This window comes from Urocitellus parryii, chromosome 14 (assembly GCF_045843805.1).
Source record: "Urocitellus parryii isolate mUroPar1 chromosome 14, mUroPar1.hap1, whole genome shotgun sequence".
NCBI lineage: Eukaryota > Metazoa > Chordata > Mammalia > Rodentia > Sciuridae > Urocitellus > Urocitellus parryii.
Window position 1 is genome coordinate 56,270,206 of NC_135544.1, and position 21,780 is coordinate 56,291,985.

The 21,780-nt window shown below is 51.6% G+C and overlaps 1 protein-coding gene across 1 annotated transcript in view; it reads left to right on the forward strand.

Moving 5' to 3' along the window:
* The window catches only part of Xkr6 (XK related 6), a 230,751-nt gene extending 220,291 nt beyond the window's left edge, over positions 1–10,460 (forward strand). The window contains exon 3 of the mRNA XM_026398874.2: positions 9,496–10,460. Within this exon, the coding sequence (XP_026254659.1) occupies positions 9,496–10,460 (965 nt within the window). The remainder of the gene's footprint in view (positions 1–9,495) is intronic.
* The last annotated feature ends 11,320 nt before the right edge of the window (positions 10,461–21,780 follow it).

Genomic DNA, 21,780 nt, shown 5'->3' on the forward strand with positions numbered 1-21,780 from the left:
GGTCACCTTGGAGCCAGGGTGTGCGGGAGGAGGGGAGCCACCATGGAAGAGAAGAGGGAACAGCTGAGGCCTTGGGCCAAGGGAGCCCAGGGTTGGAGGTAGGGAGGAGTGGGCTAGCCGGCACCAGGGTCCTAGGGGGTGGGCAGAGCCCTCTTCTGCACGGCTCAGCCCTCGCCTGGCGGCACAGAGCTGCTCCCTGTGGGTCTTCCCCTCCTGTCCTGCACAGGGGTGCCCCTGGCTAAGGAGCTCCCACCCTAAGTCCTCTGAGCTGAGCTGGCACGGCAGGCCGTCCCAGGCAGACTCTCGACTCTCATCTCCTCTGGGCCTCGGCAGCAGGAGCGAGGGCAGCAGCGACTCCCAGACCGCTCTCAGCCCTGGCCAGCCACGTGGCCAAGGGAGAGGAAGTGGGGAAGTCTCTGTGAGACGTGGGCAGTGGCTTTCCTTATCAGGCTGGAATCCACACTCGGAGGAGCTTCCAGCTCCAGGAAGGACAGCAGCCCTGAAGCTCCTATTTATACTCTGTGCACATTCTCCATATATCCACCATCTCTATATGCATGCACATGTATAATATGTGTATATATAGAGTGTGTGTACCAGAGATGTGCCTACGTGTTCTATATTCAGAACACGTTGCGTACTCAAAGTCTACATTTTTACCCGTGGTTAACAAACAGTAAACTGGGCGCAGCAGCCCCCTCACCCAAGACCATACAGCTAGACCCAAGGTCTCTTGGAGCAGAGTCCTTGTCCCTTGCAAGACACCTCGCTGCCCTGTTCCAATACTGTCTCTTCTGGGAGCAATGGGGCATCGGCCTGGCTGGCCGTTGGCTCCTCGTGACACCAGAGTTAGCAGAACTCTGCAGGCTGGGCAGACGGCCTCCCTCAGAGTGCGCTCCAGACCAACAGGAGCCAGGCTCCTGGGAGCCTTGTGCGGCACCAGCTGAGCAGCTGACATTTGTTCTAGAGTCTCTGAGGCTTACCTCCATCCAGCTGGCTGTGAAGATGGTATTTTGATATCTCTGACAGCATCTTCAAGGAAGAAACAAGTGGAGCGGGGCCTGGAGTTAGCCTTCCCCTTGTTGCGTCCTTCACAGGCTGGTGTTTGACCTTGAAGCTCCTGGAGGGGAGGGTTGCTACCATACCGCATGGCCACAGGAGCTGTCCTGCACATTGCAGGTGGTTCTGAGCCTCCACCCCCAGGTCCCAACAGTACTGGCACCAAGTCATGAGAACCCAAGTCTCTACAAAGTCGTCTCTGTCGGGAATGACCACCCTGCTGTTCAGTGGGGGATGGTGGGGACTGCTGGCTGTCCACCTCGAGCCCCGGGACCTATTCAGATCCCTTTGTATGCCAAAGGGACTTTGCAGACAGGCTGAAGTGCAGGATTTGAAATGGGCAGACCATTCTGAAGGAGGCAGGAGTCAGAGGCACAGAAAGCAACGTGACAATGAAAACTGCACTGCTGGCTTTGCTGGAGGGGAAAGGGACCAGGAGCTGAGGAGCGCGGGTGGTGGGCGGCAGAGCTGGAGCAGCAGGGCAGGCTCTCCCAGGCCCCCAGGGGCACCTGGCCCTGCCCACCCACTTCAGACTCTGGCTGCCAGAACGGGCTGATGATACATTTGGTTGGTTTTGGCCAATTAACTTGTGATCATTTGTTCCAGCACCTGTAGAAAAGGAACAGAGTGGGGAAGGCGGATTAAACTGAAGCCACTGTTGCAGCCACTGTGCCGCGCTGGCCTGAGGCGCTCCCAGGACAGGCAGCAGAGATGGGTGCAGCTCCAGCTTCCTATGGCCAGGGCACCAATGGCTTCCCTGCCGGGTTTGCACTTGTGGTGTTGCTGGAAAGGGTATCTGGGAGGCATCGGCTCAAGAATTACTTGTTGAGTGACCGCAGGCACAGAGCTCACGGGAACGGATACGACAGCTTCTCTACCCTCAAGAATAAATGTTGGTTCTACCTAAAGGGAAGCCACACAGGAGGGAAGGCCACAGGCCACAGAAAGCATGGCTGTGGAGAAGCAGCCATCGAGGGCCCCCAGGAGGAGGCGATGGCTGGGCTGAGCCGGGGCCATGAGCAGGTAGAGGGACCAGCCTGGGCGGGGACAAGCGTGGTACACATGGCATCATTTACAGCCACGCAGGTGGGCACCACACTTTGCTCTGTGTCAGGTGCTGAGCCTGGCCCTGCATGGACATCTCCTCTCCAGTCCTTCCAGCAGCCTCATGAGGGTTTTCAGTTCTTGTCACCTCTTTCCAGGTGAGGGGCAGGCATCATCAGCCTGTGTGGTGTGGCGGGAAGTTGGCCGCTGTGGCTGGCTCTGGAGCATGGTGCTCTCCTGTCTCTGGGAGCAGCTGGATCTCACTGGTCCTCAGCATGTAGAAACCTGAATCTTCATTTCCCTGTTTTGTGAGTGAGGACAGGGAGATATTACTTTCTCTCTGATTAATGAAGAAATCTGGGTTTGGGATTCAGGCAGGTCTGCATTCAAAGCCTACTTCTGCAACTTTCTGACTACCTGATATGAAAAAGTTCCTCAGCCTGTGAGCCTCAATCTCTTCATCTTAAAATTGGCCTCAGATTGCAGAAAAGAATAATTGAGTTAATACATGTCAAGCATCTAGCTTGGAGTCTGGGCCAGAGCAGCTGTTCAGTAGAGGGAAGTATTAATGTTATTGAAAACCTATTGGAAATTAGCAGATGGCATGATATGCCATAGATGGAAAAGAGGTAGTTCGTAAAAACCATGGTAAGACTTCATGCCCTTTACCAGAACTGCCCTGTAGTGGCCGATTGGAATTCTGTCTGGCTGGGACCTTCTTTCTTATGTTAAAGAGCTTTTCCTTCAGCCAGGGAGTGTGTAGCCCCTCTGATTTCAGTTTTCCTGAGACACCCCAGTCCTCCCTCCTGGGCTGCTTTGCTTAGCCATGGTTTTCCCAGCCTCCCAGCCAAGCAGACACGTGGGTGTGCCCGCTTCCTATTTACTGTGCTTGTACCTGAGGTGCATGGTTAGAAGGCAGACTGCGCACCTTGTTGCTTTCACAAGTGCCTCAAAGAGTATGACCTCTAGCCAGAGAGCCACCGACAGAGGCCTCGCCAGTTTGCCTGCCCCTGGGCTGTGGGAATGTGGAGCCTGGCACGTCTGATCTGCCTAGATGCTCACCAAGCTTTCCAAGAAGGCTTGTTGATCTGGCCAGTGGTATGCTGGGAAATGTGGAACAACCAGCCCTGGGCAGGACTAGGTGACCCTGATTAGTGTGTTTGCCAATTTCCATGGTGGAAATATTCCCACCAAGCTCCAGCGTGACATCCGCCAGCCTGTACAATCTCTGACATTTCAATCATGGCGGATCCTGACTCTGGACAGGAGTCATCCCAGGCTCCAGGGTCAGCTCCCTTGTTTACCAGCTGTGTGACCTTGGCCATATGCTCAGCACCTCTGAGGCTGGCTCGGGAAGACCAGGATGCTTGTTCCCTGTAGAGGAAAGTGCCTTTAGAATCGTTCCTGGCCGAGCGCCTGGGAGGAGGCCAGGAAGGAGCCAGCCCTTGTGCTTGGAGAGGTGGTGGGCACAGTTGACACATCTTTTTCTGGGAACATTTCCAAGAGGACACCAGGCTCCTTAAAATTGTAGGAAGATCAAGGGATTTGATGGATGGAGAGGGACGATAGCCACCAAAAGGAACTCAGTGTAGAATACTGGGAGCATTGCAGGGAGCTGGCCGAGCAGACGGTGCAGCGCTCTCCAGTGTCACTAGCAGGGTGGCAGTGGGGTGAGTGGTGGAACGCAGATGGGCAAGTGGCCAGCTAAGCACGGGTCTCGCTGTGGGGAATCTCTAGGGCTCCCATGCCAGAGCTGGGGGGGCATGCCTCGCAGGACGGCCGCTGCAGCATCTGAGTGGCTTCATTTCGGCTCTGCTTTCCCCGTCTGTTAGCAGGGATAATAACCCAGCAGGAGAGAGCTTCCACCAAGAGCTCAGGCTGCAGTCAGAGTCGCAGGAAGAGAAGTGAGGGACCGCTAGTCGTGAGGAACAGAGGAGGATGGAGGGGACTCCAACCCCGAGTGTCACAGGAGTCCAGAAGAGAGACCCCAACCCGTCCTCCAGCCCTCCGCAGGCCCCTCTCAGGGCTGGTCGACCGCCTCCAGGAGAGCTCACAGCTGAGGTGGGAATCAGGAGTAACAGCGAGGCAGGGTGAAGAGAGCTAGGGCCTGCCTAGGAGGGTGGGGGCAGGACAGAGGGGCTGACGTCACAGAGGAGGCGGCCAAGGGTCCTGTGCTTCATGCTGATGGGAAGCAGTGGGGAGAAGGACCGGGGTGAGGGTCCTGGCTCGGCTGCTATTCCCCACGGTCCCTGTTCTGTGCTTGGCTGGTTCAGTTCCTTTAAACGTTTCTGCAACATGTGATTTGCGGTGGTGGTGGGCGCAGAGGGTGGAGTAGGGCAGCTAGCGGCAAGCCTGACCTTGCACATCCAGCTCTGCAAACCCAGCCCCAGAGCTGCCCCTGGACTCCCTCAGAGCCAGCTCACTGGCCATCTTCAGTGCTCCAGTTGCCCGTGGCTCACAGAGTGTCCCTTCTACCAGATGCCAAGTTCTCACAGGAAGCTCTGGTCACCTCTTTCCTCCTGACCCTCTCTGGAGGAGCCTCAGGGCTCCCATTTGCTGATGGGTGGGGGCAGGTAGCTGGGCCATCCTGGATGGCAGCCTGGCCCTGTCCTGATCTTGCCAGATCTGCCTTCCCACCTTGCCCTGATGGCCTGGTACCCTGCCGCCCCTGACCCTCCTCTGCCTGGCACGTCCTGGCCCTTCCTCCTCATCTGCTGCAGCTGGGTTTGAGTCCCATCGTCCCACCATCACGGTGCTTCTCCCTACTCCTCCAGGGGCAAAGGTGCAACTACTAGGGACCTGTAAAGGTGGCATTGAGACCACCATGTTGGACCTTCCTGATGACTGTCTCTTGCTCCACTTGGGGGGCCACAGGGTCACTACATTTATGGAACCTGAGGCCTGAAGCCCTTCTCTCTAAGCCTTCCAAGGGTACTTGTCCCCCAGGAGGTGCCAGCTTAACAATTCGCCAGTTGACTTGTTGGACTTGGTCAGCTTGGTGGGCAAGCCGTAAGCCCTAGCTGCTGGTCTGCACCAGGAGAGGGTCAGCTGTGATGGTCACTGTGCAGAGCTTGTCACCTCCTAACTTGATGCCTGGAACAGTTTTCTGTCTGGTCCTGGAAATGCACAAGTGGTGGCACTGTGAGTGGCAGGCCCCAGGCATTTCACCTGGACCTCGGCAGCCGTCCTGGGGGACTGGGTGGTATGGGGGAGAATGCAGGGACTTTGGGGTTGACCTTGAGCAAGACAGAAATCTTCTGGGTGAGCCATTGCAGAGGAAGAAGCTGTCCTTCCTCCCGTGTAACGGAGCACACTGCGGGCCTGAGAGGACTCGTCATTTAATGGCGGGAAAGTGATCACAGCCGTTCAGTGGAAGTTCCTCTTTTTTGTGGTTTTCGTGTTACTCTACTGAGGAAGCCCTGGTAGAACTCAAATTTGGATTTTAGCTCAATAATCAAGAGCTCTCAACAGATTTCCCCGGCTGCTACTCTTCCTGGCCACTCCTGTGAGACTCAGATCCCTGGGGGCTTTCTTCCTCACCCTCACCTGGCCAGTCACGAAGCACTGGGGCCTGTTAGTACCGTGGTCACTCTCAAGGCCACCAGAGTGGGACTGTAACTTTAAATCCTGCTTCTCTCTCTTGGTAGGTGTATGATTTTGAAATTTTTAAATTTAAGAATTTTAAATTCAGGAGCTTTTAAAAATTTAAGAATTCTTTTCTTAATTATCTTTATGTAGAAAATGAAATTAAATAGAGAACTACTTCAGTTTCCCAGAGCCACCGCCAGAAAGTACCCCGACCCGGTGCTGGGCCCACAGACATCCGTTCTGGAGGCTGAAGACCGGGTCAGGGGGTCGGGGGGCTGGTTTCTCCTGAGGTTTTCCTCCCCCCGCCCGTGTGGCCTTCGCTGTGTCCTCCCGTGCCCTGCGCCTACGTGACCTTGGTGCCTCTGTGTGTCCCAACTCCCTCTTCTAAGGGCACCAGGAAGATCGGCTCAGGGCCCCTGTGTGACCTCGTTTTACCTCAACTACTGTGTAAAGACCCCACCTGCACGTGCCGAGGTCCTGGGGCACCGCACCTCAGCACAGACATCTGGGGCCGATGCAGTTTGGCCCGTCACCCGTTCATCTTCCGCAGGGTGCTTCTAGACAAGACCCTGGGGTGACTACTCAGGGGGTCGGGCCTGGGCTCTCTGGGACAGCGGGGCACCCACGGGGGGTTTCAGAGCACAGAGCCCACCTGCTGCCCCTCCATCCTCATGCAGCTCTGCCCCAATGAGTCCCCCGGGTGGCCGGCTACCCAGGCACCCTCCTGTGGTGGCCTCCAGGGAGGACTTGCTCTTGTGGTCCTGTTTGGGTGAGGCCACAGGTCTTGCCCAGGGAAAAGATGCAGAAGTGGCCAAGCCACGGATGTTTGGTCCAGCGACCAAACAGCACGTGATAAGTTCTTTGGGGTGGGCAGAAGACAGGGCAGTTTGACCCCCACATCCCTGCTTCTTGAGCCCCAGAGGCAAAGCCACTCTCCGGCGAGCCTCCAATGAGTGAGAAACCTAATTTCTGAAGGGGACCTCGGGCAGCTCTGGTTTTCTGGTCTCCTGCCTGGGATGGACAGTTAGAATGGAAAGTTCTTTGGTGCAGTGGTGAATTAGGAAGCGGCTGGGGTGAGGGTTTGGGCCACCCGCAGCCAACCCCCTCCTTACATGATGCCTGCTGCCGGCAGAGAGGGGCAGGCTCTGTGTGGGCATGAACCCCCTGGAGCCCCAACTGCTCACCCAAACCCCAGACTCGGCTTCCTGTGGAGTGAGCGGGTGTGTGGCTTGGGAAGCTCCCTTGGGTACATTGTGGGGCGACTACTAATGTTACCTGGTCAGGAACAGGTGAGGCAGAGGCTGGGCAGGGGCTGGCCCCAGGGCTCCGCATCCCAGTCTTCCCTGTGCTGCTTCCTAAGCCCTCTCGTAATTTAGCAGTGGGGAATTACAACATTCGGGAACCGTTTGTGTCAGTACTCTGCAGAGGAGAACAGAAGCCTCCACCAGAAGCCAGCTGGGGCGGGAATGGGCTCGGTGACCCACACGTAAAGACCCGGAGCAGTCTTCAAGGCCATGGTGACGGAGCCAGCCTGGCAAGGGTGACCTGGAAGGCGGGAGGTGAAAAGAATCGTCTTTGGCTCTGCTACTGGTGATCCGTGAACATTTGAGTTCCTATCTGTGTATGTTTGGCACAAATGGGGCTAATGTCAACACACAGGGAACAGCGAAGGCTGAGGGCTGCCCCCCTCTAGTACCCTACCCTATTGAAAAGCACGCTCAGAACTGGACCTCATTAGACCTGCTCTGGCACAGCTGGGTTTTCTTGTTTTATGAGTTCAGCACTCATGTTTCCCTGAGTGGAAAGCGATAGGGACAATAATAGATTTTGCTTTATTTGAAGGAAGCCCAAATCGTGCCTTCTTCTCGTTCCACTTCCGTGGGGTGGCAGCTCCTACCAGATGCATTACTATTAACATCAAAAAATGAGCTTGGCCTGACAGCGGTGGGGACACAGGACGTTTTAGAGGAACTTCCTGAGAGTTTTCCAGCACGGGGACAAGGCTGGTGCAGGCTACCAAGATGTGACTGTGTGTGCCCTGCTCCAGAAACCCACAACCTAAATCGGGGGTGCCCAGGAGGACCTGTCCCGCTCTCTGTCCCAACCTGACAGCATGACCACAGCTGGGCTCCAAAAGCTCAGCCCAGGAGCCATGCATGGCCTCTGAGATGCAGCTGAAAGGCCCTGTGTGCACCATGAGCAAGGAGGGACATGTAAGTGTCACGTTCAGAACTTTCCAGAGAAGCAGGGGGAAGCACCATCACAGCTCCTAAGGTATATTCCAGATAGGTTTTTGTGGAAAAACTGGCATGATTTCTCATCTCTGCTGTTTGTTTGGAATCTTGGTTGTTATTACAAAAGCCACACATGCTTATTGTAACTGCTGACTGCCCGGGTGTTTGCCATACCTGTGCCAACATGCTGGGTTGCACCGCAGTGTTCTGCAAGCTCAGACCCTGAGCACCCATGTGAGATGAGGGAAGGAGGGGGCTTCTATGATGGGGCTGTTCAGTGGCAGGACTTTGATTCTTCTTTGAGTTTTGCAGTTTGGATCATTGAAGGGAGGTGGGCAGGGACCCAGGGAAAGAGCAGGATGAGGAGGATCTGCAGCAGCTTAACTGGCCTCTGGGTGTACAAGGCTCCTGGATTCGTTCTTTTGGCTTAAGAAAAAAAAAATGTTCGGGTATCTTATTTTAGCCTGGAAGAATGTCACGGGGAGTCATGCTCTGGGGTGGGGTAGGTAAAAAATTTGGTAAGGAGATTGTTGCCAATGGGTGGACATTCAGCTCTCCGACTGCATTTTGTTCTGAAATTTTAGGCAAAAGGAGGTACTAGGTGGACTGAGTGGAGCTGGACAGGAGGAGTCAGGGGGTGACAGAATCTGGCTTGAGAGGAGATTATTTGATGATACTGTGCTAATGACCGCTTGTTTACGGTGAATCTGAGAGTCCAGCAGCCACGGTCGGTTTTCCATTTGACTTAGTTGCAAATATCAAGGAGGCAGAGTAAGAAGTAAAACTTTGCAGGCAGCCAGAGTACCCCTTGGAGTGAGGCCCGTTCCACCTCTCTGAATCTTTGTCCCCTGGGAGAAGTGCAGGAAGCACAGAGACCTTGGGAATCTCCCCACCAGCGAGGGCAGAGGCTGCCCTGAAGTAGGAGGTGCAGCACAGTTGATGTGCAGAGGCCAAGACAGACCAGAAGGAAGGGCAGAGGGGGCTGCTGAGCGGCGTCCTTGACCAGGGTGGCCCTAGGTAGTAGATGGGGAGAAGCCAAGTGGACGGAGTTTCAGGAAGGGGCTTTGTGGAACCTGGAGTTGGGAGAGGAAAGGGCTCAAGGGTGAGTTCAGGTTGGCAGAGGAGAGCACTTGAGGAGCTGGGGCCAGGGAGTTGGCTGTTGGTCTCCACAGTTGGCCCTCTCTTCTGTGGACCCCTCCAAGAGCACAGGCTGCTGGGGACAGATTCGCCAGTGCTGGCTGCATGTTCACACGCCACGGGGTCCCCTAAGATAGAACACAGGCAGGCAAGCCCGTCCACGGCAGGTATGGCCAAGCGCTCCAGCCTCAGCTTCACAGCTGAGCAGTGGAGCTCCTGAAATTCCAAGCTGGGCTGTGGAGACTCAAGGTCGACCCCAGGCTGTCAGCGTAGGGAGCAGCGGGGGCTCCAAGTCCGGTTCCTGACTCTGTGTTTCTTTCTCCCTCCTCCTTTAGATCACGGTGTGTGTGGGCGTCTCCTCTGCCGGCAGCCCCGCTGTGCCCCACGGTTGATGTCGAGGTTTTGACTGTGTGGGTTTGTGTCTTTCCGGCAGGTGTCTCCTCTGTGACCTCCCTGATGTCCCTGGCTTGGGTGCTAGCCTCCTATCACAAGCTGCTGCGGGACTCCAGGGACGACAAGAAGAGCATGAGCTACAGAGGGGCCCTCGTCCACCTCTTCTGGCGCCTCTTCACCATCTCATCCCGAGTTATCTCTTTTGCCCTCTTTGCTTCCATCTTCCAGCTCTACTTCGGGATCTTCGTGGTGGTGCACTGGTGCGCCATGGCCTTCTGGATCATCCATGGCGGGACAGACTTCTGCATGTCCAAGTGGGAGGAGATCCTCTTCAACATGGTGGTAGGGATTGTGTACATTTTCTGCTGGTTTAACGTCAAGGAAGGGCGGACTCGATATCGAATGTTTGCATATTATACGATAGTCTTGACCGAGAATGCTGCCTTGACGTTCCTTTGGTATTTTTACAGAAACCCGGAGACCACTGACTCCTACGCGGTGCCAGCACTGTGTTGTGTCTTTGTGAGTTTTGTGGCTGGGATCGCACTGATGCTCTTATACTATGGCGTGCTGCATCCCATGGGGCCACGGGCTAAGGTCTTTGCCAGCTCCTGTTGTGCCGAGCTGCTCTGGGGCATCCCTTTGCCCCCCGATGTTGAGCCCATGGCACCTCAGACCCCTGGGTACCGGGGGACCCAGGTCACGCCCACCAGAGCCGTGACGGAACAACAGGAGGATCTCACGGCTGACACTTGCTTGCCCGTTTTCCAAGTGAGACCCATGGGGCCCGCTACCCCGTCGGGGCGTCCTTACCACCCAGAAGGGCCCCTCATTAAGATTGACATGCCAAGAAAGAGGTACCCAGCTTGGGATGCTCACTTTGTGGACAGGAGGCTGAGAAGGACTATTAACATCCTACAGTATGTCACCCCCACGGCAGTAGGCATTCGCTATCGGGACGGGCCACTCCTCTATGAGTTGCTACAGTACGAGTCTTCACTCTAAGGGCACCTTGACCCAAGTTGAGAAGGGGACCTTAAGTTTGGTCTGCGGTCAATGCCGCCTGCAAGAAATATAACCCTCCCTTCCCCCAACACACAGAACCACCACACACCACCACCACCACCACCACCACCACCACCACCACCACCAGAGAATTAAGTCACGTCCCCTTCAGATAAGCTTTCTTTCCAGTCGCCGTATGTATACAAAGATATTCTCTATGTTTTGTAAGTAAAAACAAAAAGAAAACCTTTCTTTTGTTTTTTACACATAAGAAACAGTATTGAAAAATCCCACACTATGATTCCTGGGGTGGAGGAGGAGGCGTGGCCTCTGCTCCAAAAGAAAAAAAAAGTTTTATACCTTACACCAAGTGTAGATCATTTCCGGGATTGGTGCTGATTGAAAGAACAAAACAAAACAAAACAAAAAAAACCACAAACAAACAAACAAATAAACAACCTTCAACTGCCTTATGCCCTTAGGTGCTGAGTTTCATTAAGTACTGTCACGTTTTCTCACGCAAAACTCTCTGGTGACTTTTGCACCAGGAGAGGAGAAATTCAACAATCAAATGAAACAAATCTACAAACGAAACAAACAAACAAACAAATCCAACAATACAAAGCAATCATTCTTCCTATCTATCTGATTATTTGTATTGAGGAAAACAAATTTACCAAAAGCAAAGGCATAGAAACCCCTCCCTCCGTTCGGTTTCTCCCGCTACTCTCCCGTCCCTGCCGCACTTCACTGAGCCTTCTAGAAGCCCAAGAGCCGTTTGGGTCTCAAATGGCTAGAAAAGCTGCTTGAAGGCTGACTATGTGCCATTTTAGCATTCACCTAGCAAGATGCATTTGTTTCCCGGTGAGAAGCAAAACAGAACAAAACAAAAAGTCACCCTACTAACGTAGTAAGGTCAAGAAATTCTAAAGCAAATCAGAGGAGACTTCCATATACGCCATCAAAAACAACCAGTAATAATAAAACTCAGCATAGTAGCAAAAAGAACGACATCAACTTAAAGGCACAATACTTAACCCGTGACTGGCGACACTGATCTCTCCCATCACTCTAAGGCTGAGAACGGTGCGCGTTCACCCCATGCGACAATGTGTAAGGCCTCTTCTGTTTCCATTCTGTGGGAAGCCTTAAACGGATCTGGAAAGAATTGTTCATTTTTCATTTGTGCTTTTTTCTTTTTCTATTCTTTTTTGTTTTTAAACATAACACAAAGAGGAAAACTAGAACATATATATATGTGTGTGTGTATATATATGCATATATATATATATACATACATACATAAAAAATCAAATTGTAATAACTGACCCATTTCAAAGACTGTTTGGTGCTTCTGTCATTGTGGTTGGCTGAAAATCATTCAGCTCACCTGGTGCATCTGGGTTGCATGGGAAATTTGTGTGTTTTGTGTGTGTGTGTGTGTGTGTGTGTGTGCCCATAGCACGTGTGTGTGTGTGTGTGTGTATGTGTGTGTGTGTGTGTCCCTGTTGCAAGGTCTTGCCAGAAATACGCAAAGCTAATGTGAAGCAGATGCTGTTGTGACTTTGGAGGGCAGCTCCAGGGGCCAGGGCTGGGTGGCAGGAGGCTGCCTGTGTGGAGGCCCCTCTAGCTGCAAAGGCTGGTGTGCGAGGTCGTGTTATTTGGGTGAGAATTTAAATCAACTATTGATTTTCTCATTGTATTGAGTTGATTTCTGAAGGTGTTGCAAGTATGTTCAACCATTTGTACAATTTTTATTTTTGAACTGTTATTCCTTTAAGGACTATTTCTGTTCTGGGGCATCATTTCAAATACCATTGTATCTCTACTTGGGCACAAAAAAAAAAAAGGAAAAGAAAAATATCTTCACAAAAAAGATATATATAAGTATATACATGTGTATGTGTATATATATTTGTGTGTATATGCACACATACACACAATATTTTAAGTAAATACTGTTAGTCTTTGTTGTGTGTAATTGCATTTTTAAAAAAATCCAGATATAACTGGTTAGGGTGCAAGACCTCACATTGAACTATACTTAAGAGAAGTTCAAAACTGAGGAATTTTTTTTTTTGTTTGTGGAGTTGTCTTTTTAAAATTATGATTAAAAGAGGCTTCTCATTCTCACCCTCCGTGTTTATCTAAATTGTATGTACATATATATGCATATACATATATATATATGTATGGATTTATCAATTGTGAAACCAAATGCCCCCTCCTTGGTTGGCCCCGCCTCCGTCTCATGTATTATCTCTTAACTTTGCAGCGTGTCCTCACGCCTCCCTAACACAGTGTCCCCCGGGGTCCTCCCTGGTCCCCACTCTAGGAAGCAAGACAGACGGCACACTCAGGCTGTGGTGAAGACCGGCCGGGCCCGCGGCCGCCTCTGCTTGGGTGCCTGGCCCTGGCAGAGGTGATGTCCTTCTGGGCTGTCCTTGTCATTCTGCTCACTGCTGAGGCCCACTGCGTACTCTGCTGAGGCTGGAAGGTGAGGCCATTGGCGAGGCTCATTCCCTTTGGCTGGCTGGGTCCCGGCTCTTGTCTGCCCCAGGTCTGGGGCTCTGTGCACCCTGGAGCAGGTCGCTGGGGCTGTCCTCACACACCTCCTGGGACCTCTGCCACTTCAGCTTGTCTGTCTAGTCTTAGATACATTTCCTCTTTATTTCCCCGTCATAGGTCTGATTTGCCACCTCTTCTGCCACTCCGCGTTTAGCACACTTGTGTGTATGTGTGTGTGTGTGTGTGTGCGCGTGTTTATGTTTACACGAAACTTAGAAAGGAAACTGGGGATGTCGCCCTGGAGCACCCAAAATTGGGAGGACAGCTTCCAGCTCAGGGAAGCATTAGGCCCTGGGACCAAGGAGGAGGCCACAGACATTTCACATTTCCTTGACTTCAGCCTCTGTTGGACGGGGCTCTGTGAGTCTCCCTGCCATGGCATTCCCAGGCCCTCTCCGGAAACTTCCATCATGCCAATACTTCCCCCATGATGCAATTAAAGATGTGCATCTGTGGGCCACAGCGGGGAAGCCAGTTGTGCTGAGACAGGAAAAGGAAGAGAAGTGAGCCGAGAGTGGGGAACGGAGGGAGCAAGGGAAGCAGAGACCATGACCAGCGCGAGTTTTCCTCTGTCTCCACGTTATCTTCCCCAAGTCCCTGCCTTTCCAGGCCCAGGAAAACGGCTTCCTGCTTGATCCACGCATCGACTCCCCGGGATCTCCTCCTGCCCAGCACCCTTCCCCTTCAGAGGGCGGCTGGCTCTTGGCCCTGAGCCTCCTGCAGGAATGCATACCAATTCTGTGCTTTGAGCCCACCCAGAAGACAGTCTCCCTACTGGGGTGACTTAGGTCCTGAAAGCCCAGATCCTTAAGAGAGCCCTGCACCCCATGAGATATGGTGGCCTTGTCCCCTAGAAATCTGCTTTTAGTGTGCCACTTGCCTGGGTCCGTGATGACCTCCTTTTTATGGGCTGACAAGGTCCAGCCCATTCTGCCCCAGCTGCCTCCCATTGGGTCCCCCACAGTGTTTTTAAGATGAAATCTCTGACCCATTTCTTTCCCAAGACCCCCTGATGACAAATAATCAACTCTTAACCTTAGCTCTGGTATGAAATAAGCCTGTTGGTACCAGGAACTATAAAAAAAAATATGCTCTATCTTTTCTGTCCTTATTGCCCCCATTAAATATGCCCACAAACACCCATATTCATCCCTTGAACTGTATAGAATATTTGGCCTTCTGTCCTAAGAAAGAAGGTCCTGTCACCCCATCGTTCGTGCTAGCTCCGCCTCCCTGCCCAGCTGGGTCTGCCTCCTCCCGGGGCCTCTGCATGAAAGAAGCCTCAACTTGCTTAGATAACTTTGGTGTGATATTCCCTGAGCTCATTGTCACAGCCTGTGACATCCCAAGCAGAAGCTTCGTGTCTTGCAATGAGGGGCGTGAAGAGAGTCTAGGTCCACCAGATCGGCCCAGCCTTCCTCACTTGCCCCAGAGTTTCTCTTCTCAGACATTCCTTTGCTCTGTCTCTCCAGAAGGTGTCTCCTTGCACTTCAGGTTCAGACTTGTCCCAAAAAGACAGGAACCAGGGAGCCTGTGGGGAACATGCACACCCTAAGCAGATGGGGATCCAGAACAGGACAGGTCCCACCTCTCTTGATTTACATATGCCACTGCTGGGACCTGGCCTCTGTCGGGGAAGACAGCATTTTCTGGTGGCCTGGAGATCCCGACACCCCAGCTCCCCATGCACAAAGTCACCCAGTTCTCAGTAATCCCTGTGGCCCCTCAACAGCCACCCAAGTCCCATGATGGCTAAAAACAGATCCTGTTTGACCATGAGGGTGATTCTACTGGCTGAGTGGCATCTCATGCCACAGGCACAAGCCTGATTCCTGAAGAGAAAAGTTCCAGGTTTTTAAAAACGTCAAATTTTATCATGTTCTCTATTCTTCCTCCAGTTTCACGACTCCCGTCACCGCGAGGTCATAGGAACCCAGGAAAGGTGTCCGACGCCAACCTCCTCTGGAGTAGCTCCAGATAGCTGAGGTTCTTCTTCCTCACACACATCTACGGTCCCCTCACGTCGTGATGTGCTGATTGACAGTGCTTCCCCTCCCTGTGCAACTCCTCCCACAGACGACTTAATGCTTCCAGACTTGAGCAAAGTGTTCTCTATCCTTTGCCTGGGGACAGAGGACGTGAGTGTGCAGGCTCAGGGCCTCTAGCATGGAGGAAAGGGTGTCCAATGCTAAAAGAGCGAGGCTAGGGTGTATCCCGTGGCTTCTACACCCTCCTGTTCCTGGCTTTCTTTGATGGGAGAGTAAGTTAGCTCTCATATGAACCAGAGAGTGGCACTTTTTTTTGTCTTTCTTTCTTTCTTTCTTTCTTTCTTTCTTTCTTTCTTTCTTTCTTTCTTTCTTTTTTTTGGCCAAACTAGAGAAAAAAAATATATATATATATAAAACAGTGCCAGATTTGCTTTGGGGGGATAGGGATATAAGTTTGGAGGGTGTCAAGGGAAGAGAGCCCATTGCCCTTTCACCGAGATCTGAATGACATTCCCCGTGTGGACAAGGAAACTTCCGGGAGGTCTAGAGGTGCTCCAGGGAGCCTTGGAAAAGACCATGCACAGGTAAAGGGGGAGGAGATGGGGGGACCCCTGGGGAGCTGGGCCAGCTTCGCAGGGAGCCGTTCCACAGCCCTGGTTCTCCAGCATTTCCAGGTGAAGGACCCTGCAGCACAGGCCTCCTGTAGGGAGTGAGCATCCTCCCAGGTCAGACAGACTCCACGGGAGCTTCCTCTGGATCTAAGTCCGTGTTCTTTTCTCTTTGCCCCACACTGGCCACTGTCATAGACGCAACATTCCACTCTCATCTAAGTTCAGTCTCCAGAGCACAGAAATAGCAATGGCCAGCCAATCACAGGTAATAATCCCCTAAGCTTGCAAGAGGAGGGTCCCTGATTATGCTAAATGAATGTGTGCCTGTCCCAACTTCAAAACAGTATAAATGACAAAAAGCAACTCTGCCCTCGCAGAGACTCTCCCTAGGCCCCTCCCTGGGAAAAGGAGATGCTTCCTTTCACTCCTGCAGTCGTACCGCACAGCCTCGCTCTCGCGCATCCTTAGCTGTCCTAAAGGATTCATTTCTTGCTCAGAACGCTGCATCTAGTGCTATTGGCCAAATACCAAAAGACACTGCCTTGGTCCAGTCACAGCTTCTCCCCTGCCCGCCTGGTTCTGTCTGCCTTACTTGACCCCCCAGGCACCATCTGCTTCTTCTTGCTCCCTGTGCCTTTCCTGCGGTGGCTGGCAGCTCTGTTCTGGAGCCAAACATTGCGAGTGCTATTAATGGAAGCTCCTGAGGGCAGCAGACGGACCACAGTAGGAGTTCCCCCTTCTCCAGGCCAACACCTTGTGTCAAGGGCTAAGAATAGACCACAGCGGACACGAGCAGGCAGGACCCAGGGACAGCTGCCCCGGGCCGCCCCATCACATGCAATGCGCAGACCCAAGTAGGAAACACTGCTTTTGCAAATCCTCAAGGGGGATCCCAAGACCCCACATGAAACTGAAGTCAGTCAGCAATTCAGTGCTCTGAAGAGTCATCCTCAAACCACCAGAGCAGTGGTATTTATTGTTTCCCTTTGGTAGAGTTCCAGCTGGGAACTGGGTGACCATCCGTCTATAAGCGACCTTTGGCCATCTGTCATGGTGGATGCAGACAGGCATTATGGGTGAACTCCAGTCCATCTGCAGCCCAGCTGTGGGGTCCTCAGGCTCAAGTGGGCCTGGAGACTTTAGCTCCACAGCTCCTAGGCGCTCTTCTTAGACCCAGAAGGATCAGGAAATGCCACAGGCTGATTCAGGGGCCCCACTGTGATCACGGACAACTCACTTCACCTCTCGGTGCCTTGGTTTCTCCATCTGCAAAGTGGAGGGAAAGCAGGCTGACCTCTGCTTTCTCTCCTGCTCAGGGATGCTGCGAGGATTCAATGTTGCCTGTAGCAAAGGTGCTGTATCAGGAAGAGTGGCGACCTCGTTCCTCAGGGAGTGAGGAGGAGAGGGGTTTCCAGGTACACTGGCACCCAGAAGCCCACAGATGAGCGGGAAGGACGTGTGGACAGGGAGTCTCACATCCCTGTAGTCCTTAGAAACTTCACAGCACTGTGAACCTAGTACAGCGATGCCAGTCAGGTGACCCCTACTCACCTGGCTCAAGCCGGCCACTTGTAATTCTTAAACCAAATCTCCTAATGTTAGTTTTTCCTAAAGGACCAGATAATACATGGGAGTGTCAAGGTGAAAACTGATATTCCTTGAGCTTTGGGCAGACAAGAGAAGGGGTGAAGGGGTGCCTGGAGATTGTTTCTAAGCGGTTGGAGGCTCTCCTGGAGGTATCTCTCACCTTTGCTCTAAACCTTGAGGCTCACCTCACCCAATGGACTCACCTTCTCATCCCCTCTCTGCAGAGTACCGAAAACAAAACTTTGCTTTTTAAACAATCATTCCATCCACCAAAACGTGGGTCCCCGTGCGGTTCCTCATCACTCCCTGGTGTGCTGTTGAGTGCCGCCTTCGGGCGGAGGTCCAGAGTCAAGCGGGGCTGGGGAATATCACAAGTTTTTCTTTTTCAAATTCAGGGTATTTTTTTTCCTCATAATTTGCAGTTGGATTTCATTTTCTTTCCTTTTTTACTATGGTTTGACTGTTATCATTTCAACTACCAAGATACACTTTGAGCAAGAAAACAGACTCATCCTGAGAACCTCTGTGTTCTTCTGAGGATTAACAGAGTGAGGGCAGGTGGGAGGTACAGAGGACACTGGCACCCACGGGTGCCAGCAGTGACACTGATTTTCTATTGACACTGAAAACCTTGGAAAATAAAACTGTAGAAGCCCTGGCCAGGTATATTCGGATCTAGAAATTCTCACCAAAAAGAAAAGTCACGTCCTCAAACTGTCCCACAGGAATAGAGCACCACAGGGCAGGTCTCAGTTGTTGCTGCCAAATCCTCCTGCCCTCGCCTGGGGAGCCCTGGCCAGAACTCTTCTCCCACCTGCTCTGACCCCGATCCACAAGGTTAATGTCGTCGTGACCAGGTCCAGGGACCCCGGCATGGCTTGAGATTCAGTAATGACCTTCCATTTGATTTTGTGTCTGATTGTTCTGTGGCTCGCCAAATCCTGCTGGGGTTGTTCATTTCCACAAGGTATTTCTGGTGGTCCACAAGACCTGAGACTCAGTTCTGCTCTCACCAGCACCCCCTTGTGACTGGTGAACCGACTGCACTGCATTTGTGATGGGCACTTTAATGATGGACATGTGGAGCCACGTGTGCCTCAGTAGATGGCAGGAAGAGTGACAAGGGACAGGAAGCTTCCATAGGAGGGAGCATGTGGAAGAAAACATTAGCCACCAGCTAGTCAGTCCTTCCTCACTCTCTGGGGCAGAGATAGCAAAAGCATATTCTTTTCAAACAGAGGAAATTGATTTTACAGAGTGACATACATAATAAGCATTTTTTAAAACAAAAATTTCAGAGGAAGCAGCTAAAGAAAGGAGGAGGCACAGTCTTATGAACAGATCATGTCTTTGAAAGTTAAAAAAAAAAAAATCCAGGTCTACCCTGCTGCAGACCTGCCAAAATCAAGTCACTCTGGGGCCAATTTCTCTTTCTGTGAAATGAGAAGAATATTGCTTACCTACCTCACAGGGGTGTTGTGAGGATAAAGTAATTAATATCTGGTAGAGTGTTTTGAGAGCAAAAGTGTTATGGTCATCAAGTTTACTTCCTATTTAAAATTCTTTTGAACTTTAATTGAGCACCATGCTCGGTGCAGCGGAGGCACAGGAGTTAATCCCTCCACATTCTTTGAATTAAGGATACTTTAAAGAGATAGCAAGAGGGCAGAATAGCAGAGTCGTCTCCGTGAGGCATGAAAGGTATTCTTTCTGTCCCAGAAAGACTACTCTCCTTTCCGTCCCAAGTACTGGGGCAAGAAGGAAGGGTTTTAAATCCTTTAACTTCCATCAGCGAAGAATGCTCTTCTCAGAAGCAAATACTGCGGGACAGTGAAGGCAAATGGCAGAGAGCGCTCCCTGTGACCAGCACGTAGGGTCGTTATTCCTCCTGAGCTCCGCCGCAGCCTGGCCACAGCCTTCATCATCCCTCTCGGACCCTGAGAACGATTTGCTTCTGCCTCCTGCACAGCGGGTACTTTGCAGTTTGATGGTTTCCTTGGAAAGTCTGGTACACTGTTTGCTGGAAAGTCTTGGCTTCCAAAGACAAGGGTCTTTACTGGGAAACAAATCAGAACACACGACTGGTTTTTGTCTGTTTGTTTTTGGTGGGAGGAGTTTTCAATTTCTTAGCTGCCTCACATAAAACTCAGCCTTTTTACATTTCTCATTTGTTTTTCCATACGCAGAAAGTTTTTTGCTTCCCAAACATTCAACAAAGCAAATCTGGATTCTAAAATATTTGAAAATATAGCACATCTCAGATTTGCTGGAGAGTGCTGTGCCTGGCATTCATTAGTTTCTGCAAAGAGCCAAACCATCCCCTGAGCTGAGGAGGTGGGGACTCCAGGCCCAAATCAAAGCTTCCTAGAGGTACTGCCCAAGCTTTGGGAGCGCCCTTTCAGTGTCACAGGCTGCCCCTGAGTCCTCAGAAATCCTCCCATCATGAAAGAACCTCCTCAGAATCCAGCATGGGCTTCCTTGGTGTAGCAGAACCAGAGTTAAACCACTTGTTATTTTGAAAATCATTTTACGGTGCCTGCCTTAAGGACAGAAGAGAATTCCTTCAGAGGGAAGAAGGGACAAAGAGAAAGGGAAGGTTAATTGATTTTAAAAATAGGCCCTTTTGTTGCAAGAAGAGACAAGAGACTCAGAGGTCCAACTTCCTCTGTCCTACATTAGGACTAGGGAGGTCCAGGGTGAGTTTCCTCAGGCCCTCAAGCTAGTGCTGAGACCTCCTGTCCTTTGCCTTTCAACCTCAGGCCCAAGGAAGGGGTGGCTTCTGCTCGGTGCTGCTGACTTACCCCAGACCTCATGAGTATCCCCGCGCTTCTCTGCCCTTCTCTAGCCTGCAGTGACCACAGCTCCCAACCCTGTGTTGATTTGTTGGTTGTAAAAGGCTGTCCTCTGAGCAGCCATCCTCCTGTGCACAGGCTTCATTCAGACCAGGCCTGTTTGCTCCACCACGACCCTGTAGCCTTCCGCTTGCCTTGATACCACTACTGCTGCATGCTTCTGCCAAATACATCATGTCACCCGAGGAGCCATTGCCATCGGCCCCGTCTGCCAAAGTCCAGCACAGGTGCTGTTTCTTCCTTTCTTTACATCTTTAAAAGGCGTGCCCCTGGGTCCTGGCAAAGATCTTTCAGAGAGGAAGGTAGGAAAGCAGGACAGATGGTGTGACTTACGTAGCCAGGTCACTCACCAATGACCCATGAAGCTCACATGGACCACCAAGTGAAAACACAAAGTTTCATGACTCCTGGGCTATTTCCTCAAAGTAGCAACCACACATCCCCTCCACCTCCCTGGCCTGTGGCATCTGCTTCTTGTTGATGGCTTCAGTTGAACTTGTTTGAAATTATATTGGTTATGAAATGCCCGAGATGGGGAAGAGAGGAAAAATGTGCATGCTGAGAACCTCGTAAGTTAGGAGGTGATCTAAGATGATGAAATTGGCACAAATGGTGCAGAATTGAGGAAGGCATGACCATATAACTGTATTCTAAGCTTATTGATCATGTCAAGGTACATAAACATGCTAATCCTGGACATATATATATGCATATGTGTGTACACATAAGTATATATATATATGTGTGTGTGTGTGTGTGTGTGTGTGTGTATGTATTTCTTCAAGGACTTTAAAAGCTTGATGAGAAAGAATGTTCTGATATTTAGGGCTCCTGCCGGACTTGGAATAGACCTGGCCTAGATGGATTATTTTTTCTCCCAGACACAAGGTCATGAGGAAACCCCTGGGCTATTAAATGTCTTTATTTCCTCAGTCTGTGACAGAAAGCCAATGGCAGGGTTAACTGGCATTTAAGAGACTCTCTCCAGTTGCTCTAATATCCTCAGCAGGCTCACAGACCAACAAGGGAGCCCTAGGAAACAGCTTTCTAAACAATTCCCTGTTTTCTGGAATTCCCATCACCAAGGAGCCCTGGCCCTTAGCAGGGCAGCAATAGAGGAGATAAAGGAGACACACAAAGCATCAGGATTTTGTTTTTATGGCTTCAAGCTGGACTGGTGTTAGATATTCTTTGGCTGCCAGAGTCTTGGGCTACTGACCTGTGTGTCCTACACCATTAGAATCTGCAGCTGAGACTGAAGTTAGCCCATGAAGCCCGATAAGAACTTGGGGACAGTGACTCCTTGCCTAAATGCAAAACCCCCTGGCAACTCTGATCAATGGGAGACATTTCTGAGCAATTGCTCCATGGGAGGCAGAAATGATTTTCAGCAGGGCCACACATTTCCCCATTGCAAGGGCAACAAATCTGAGGTTTCACAAGCACAGATACATGTGGCATGAATTAGCCCCTAGCGTCCCCTCCTGCCCTGGTGACAGAATCAGCATGATGGAGATGATGGGACATTTGGTTGAAAGAACTGTTCTTCAGGAAGGAACAGAATGTTCCAGTGACCAGAGGGAAAAGATGTTCATGCAGCAGAGTGTTTGGAGCCCTGAGTCTTTTCTTGAGCCAAATCGCATTCCAGGGCGGTCATGGCAGTGATGTGGTCCCTGTTGGAGGAGCACTGGATTTGGCTGATGCTTGCTAAGAT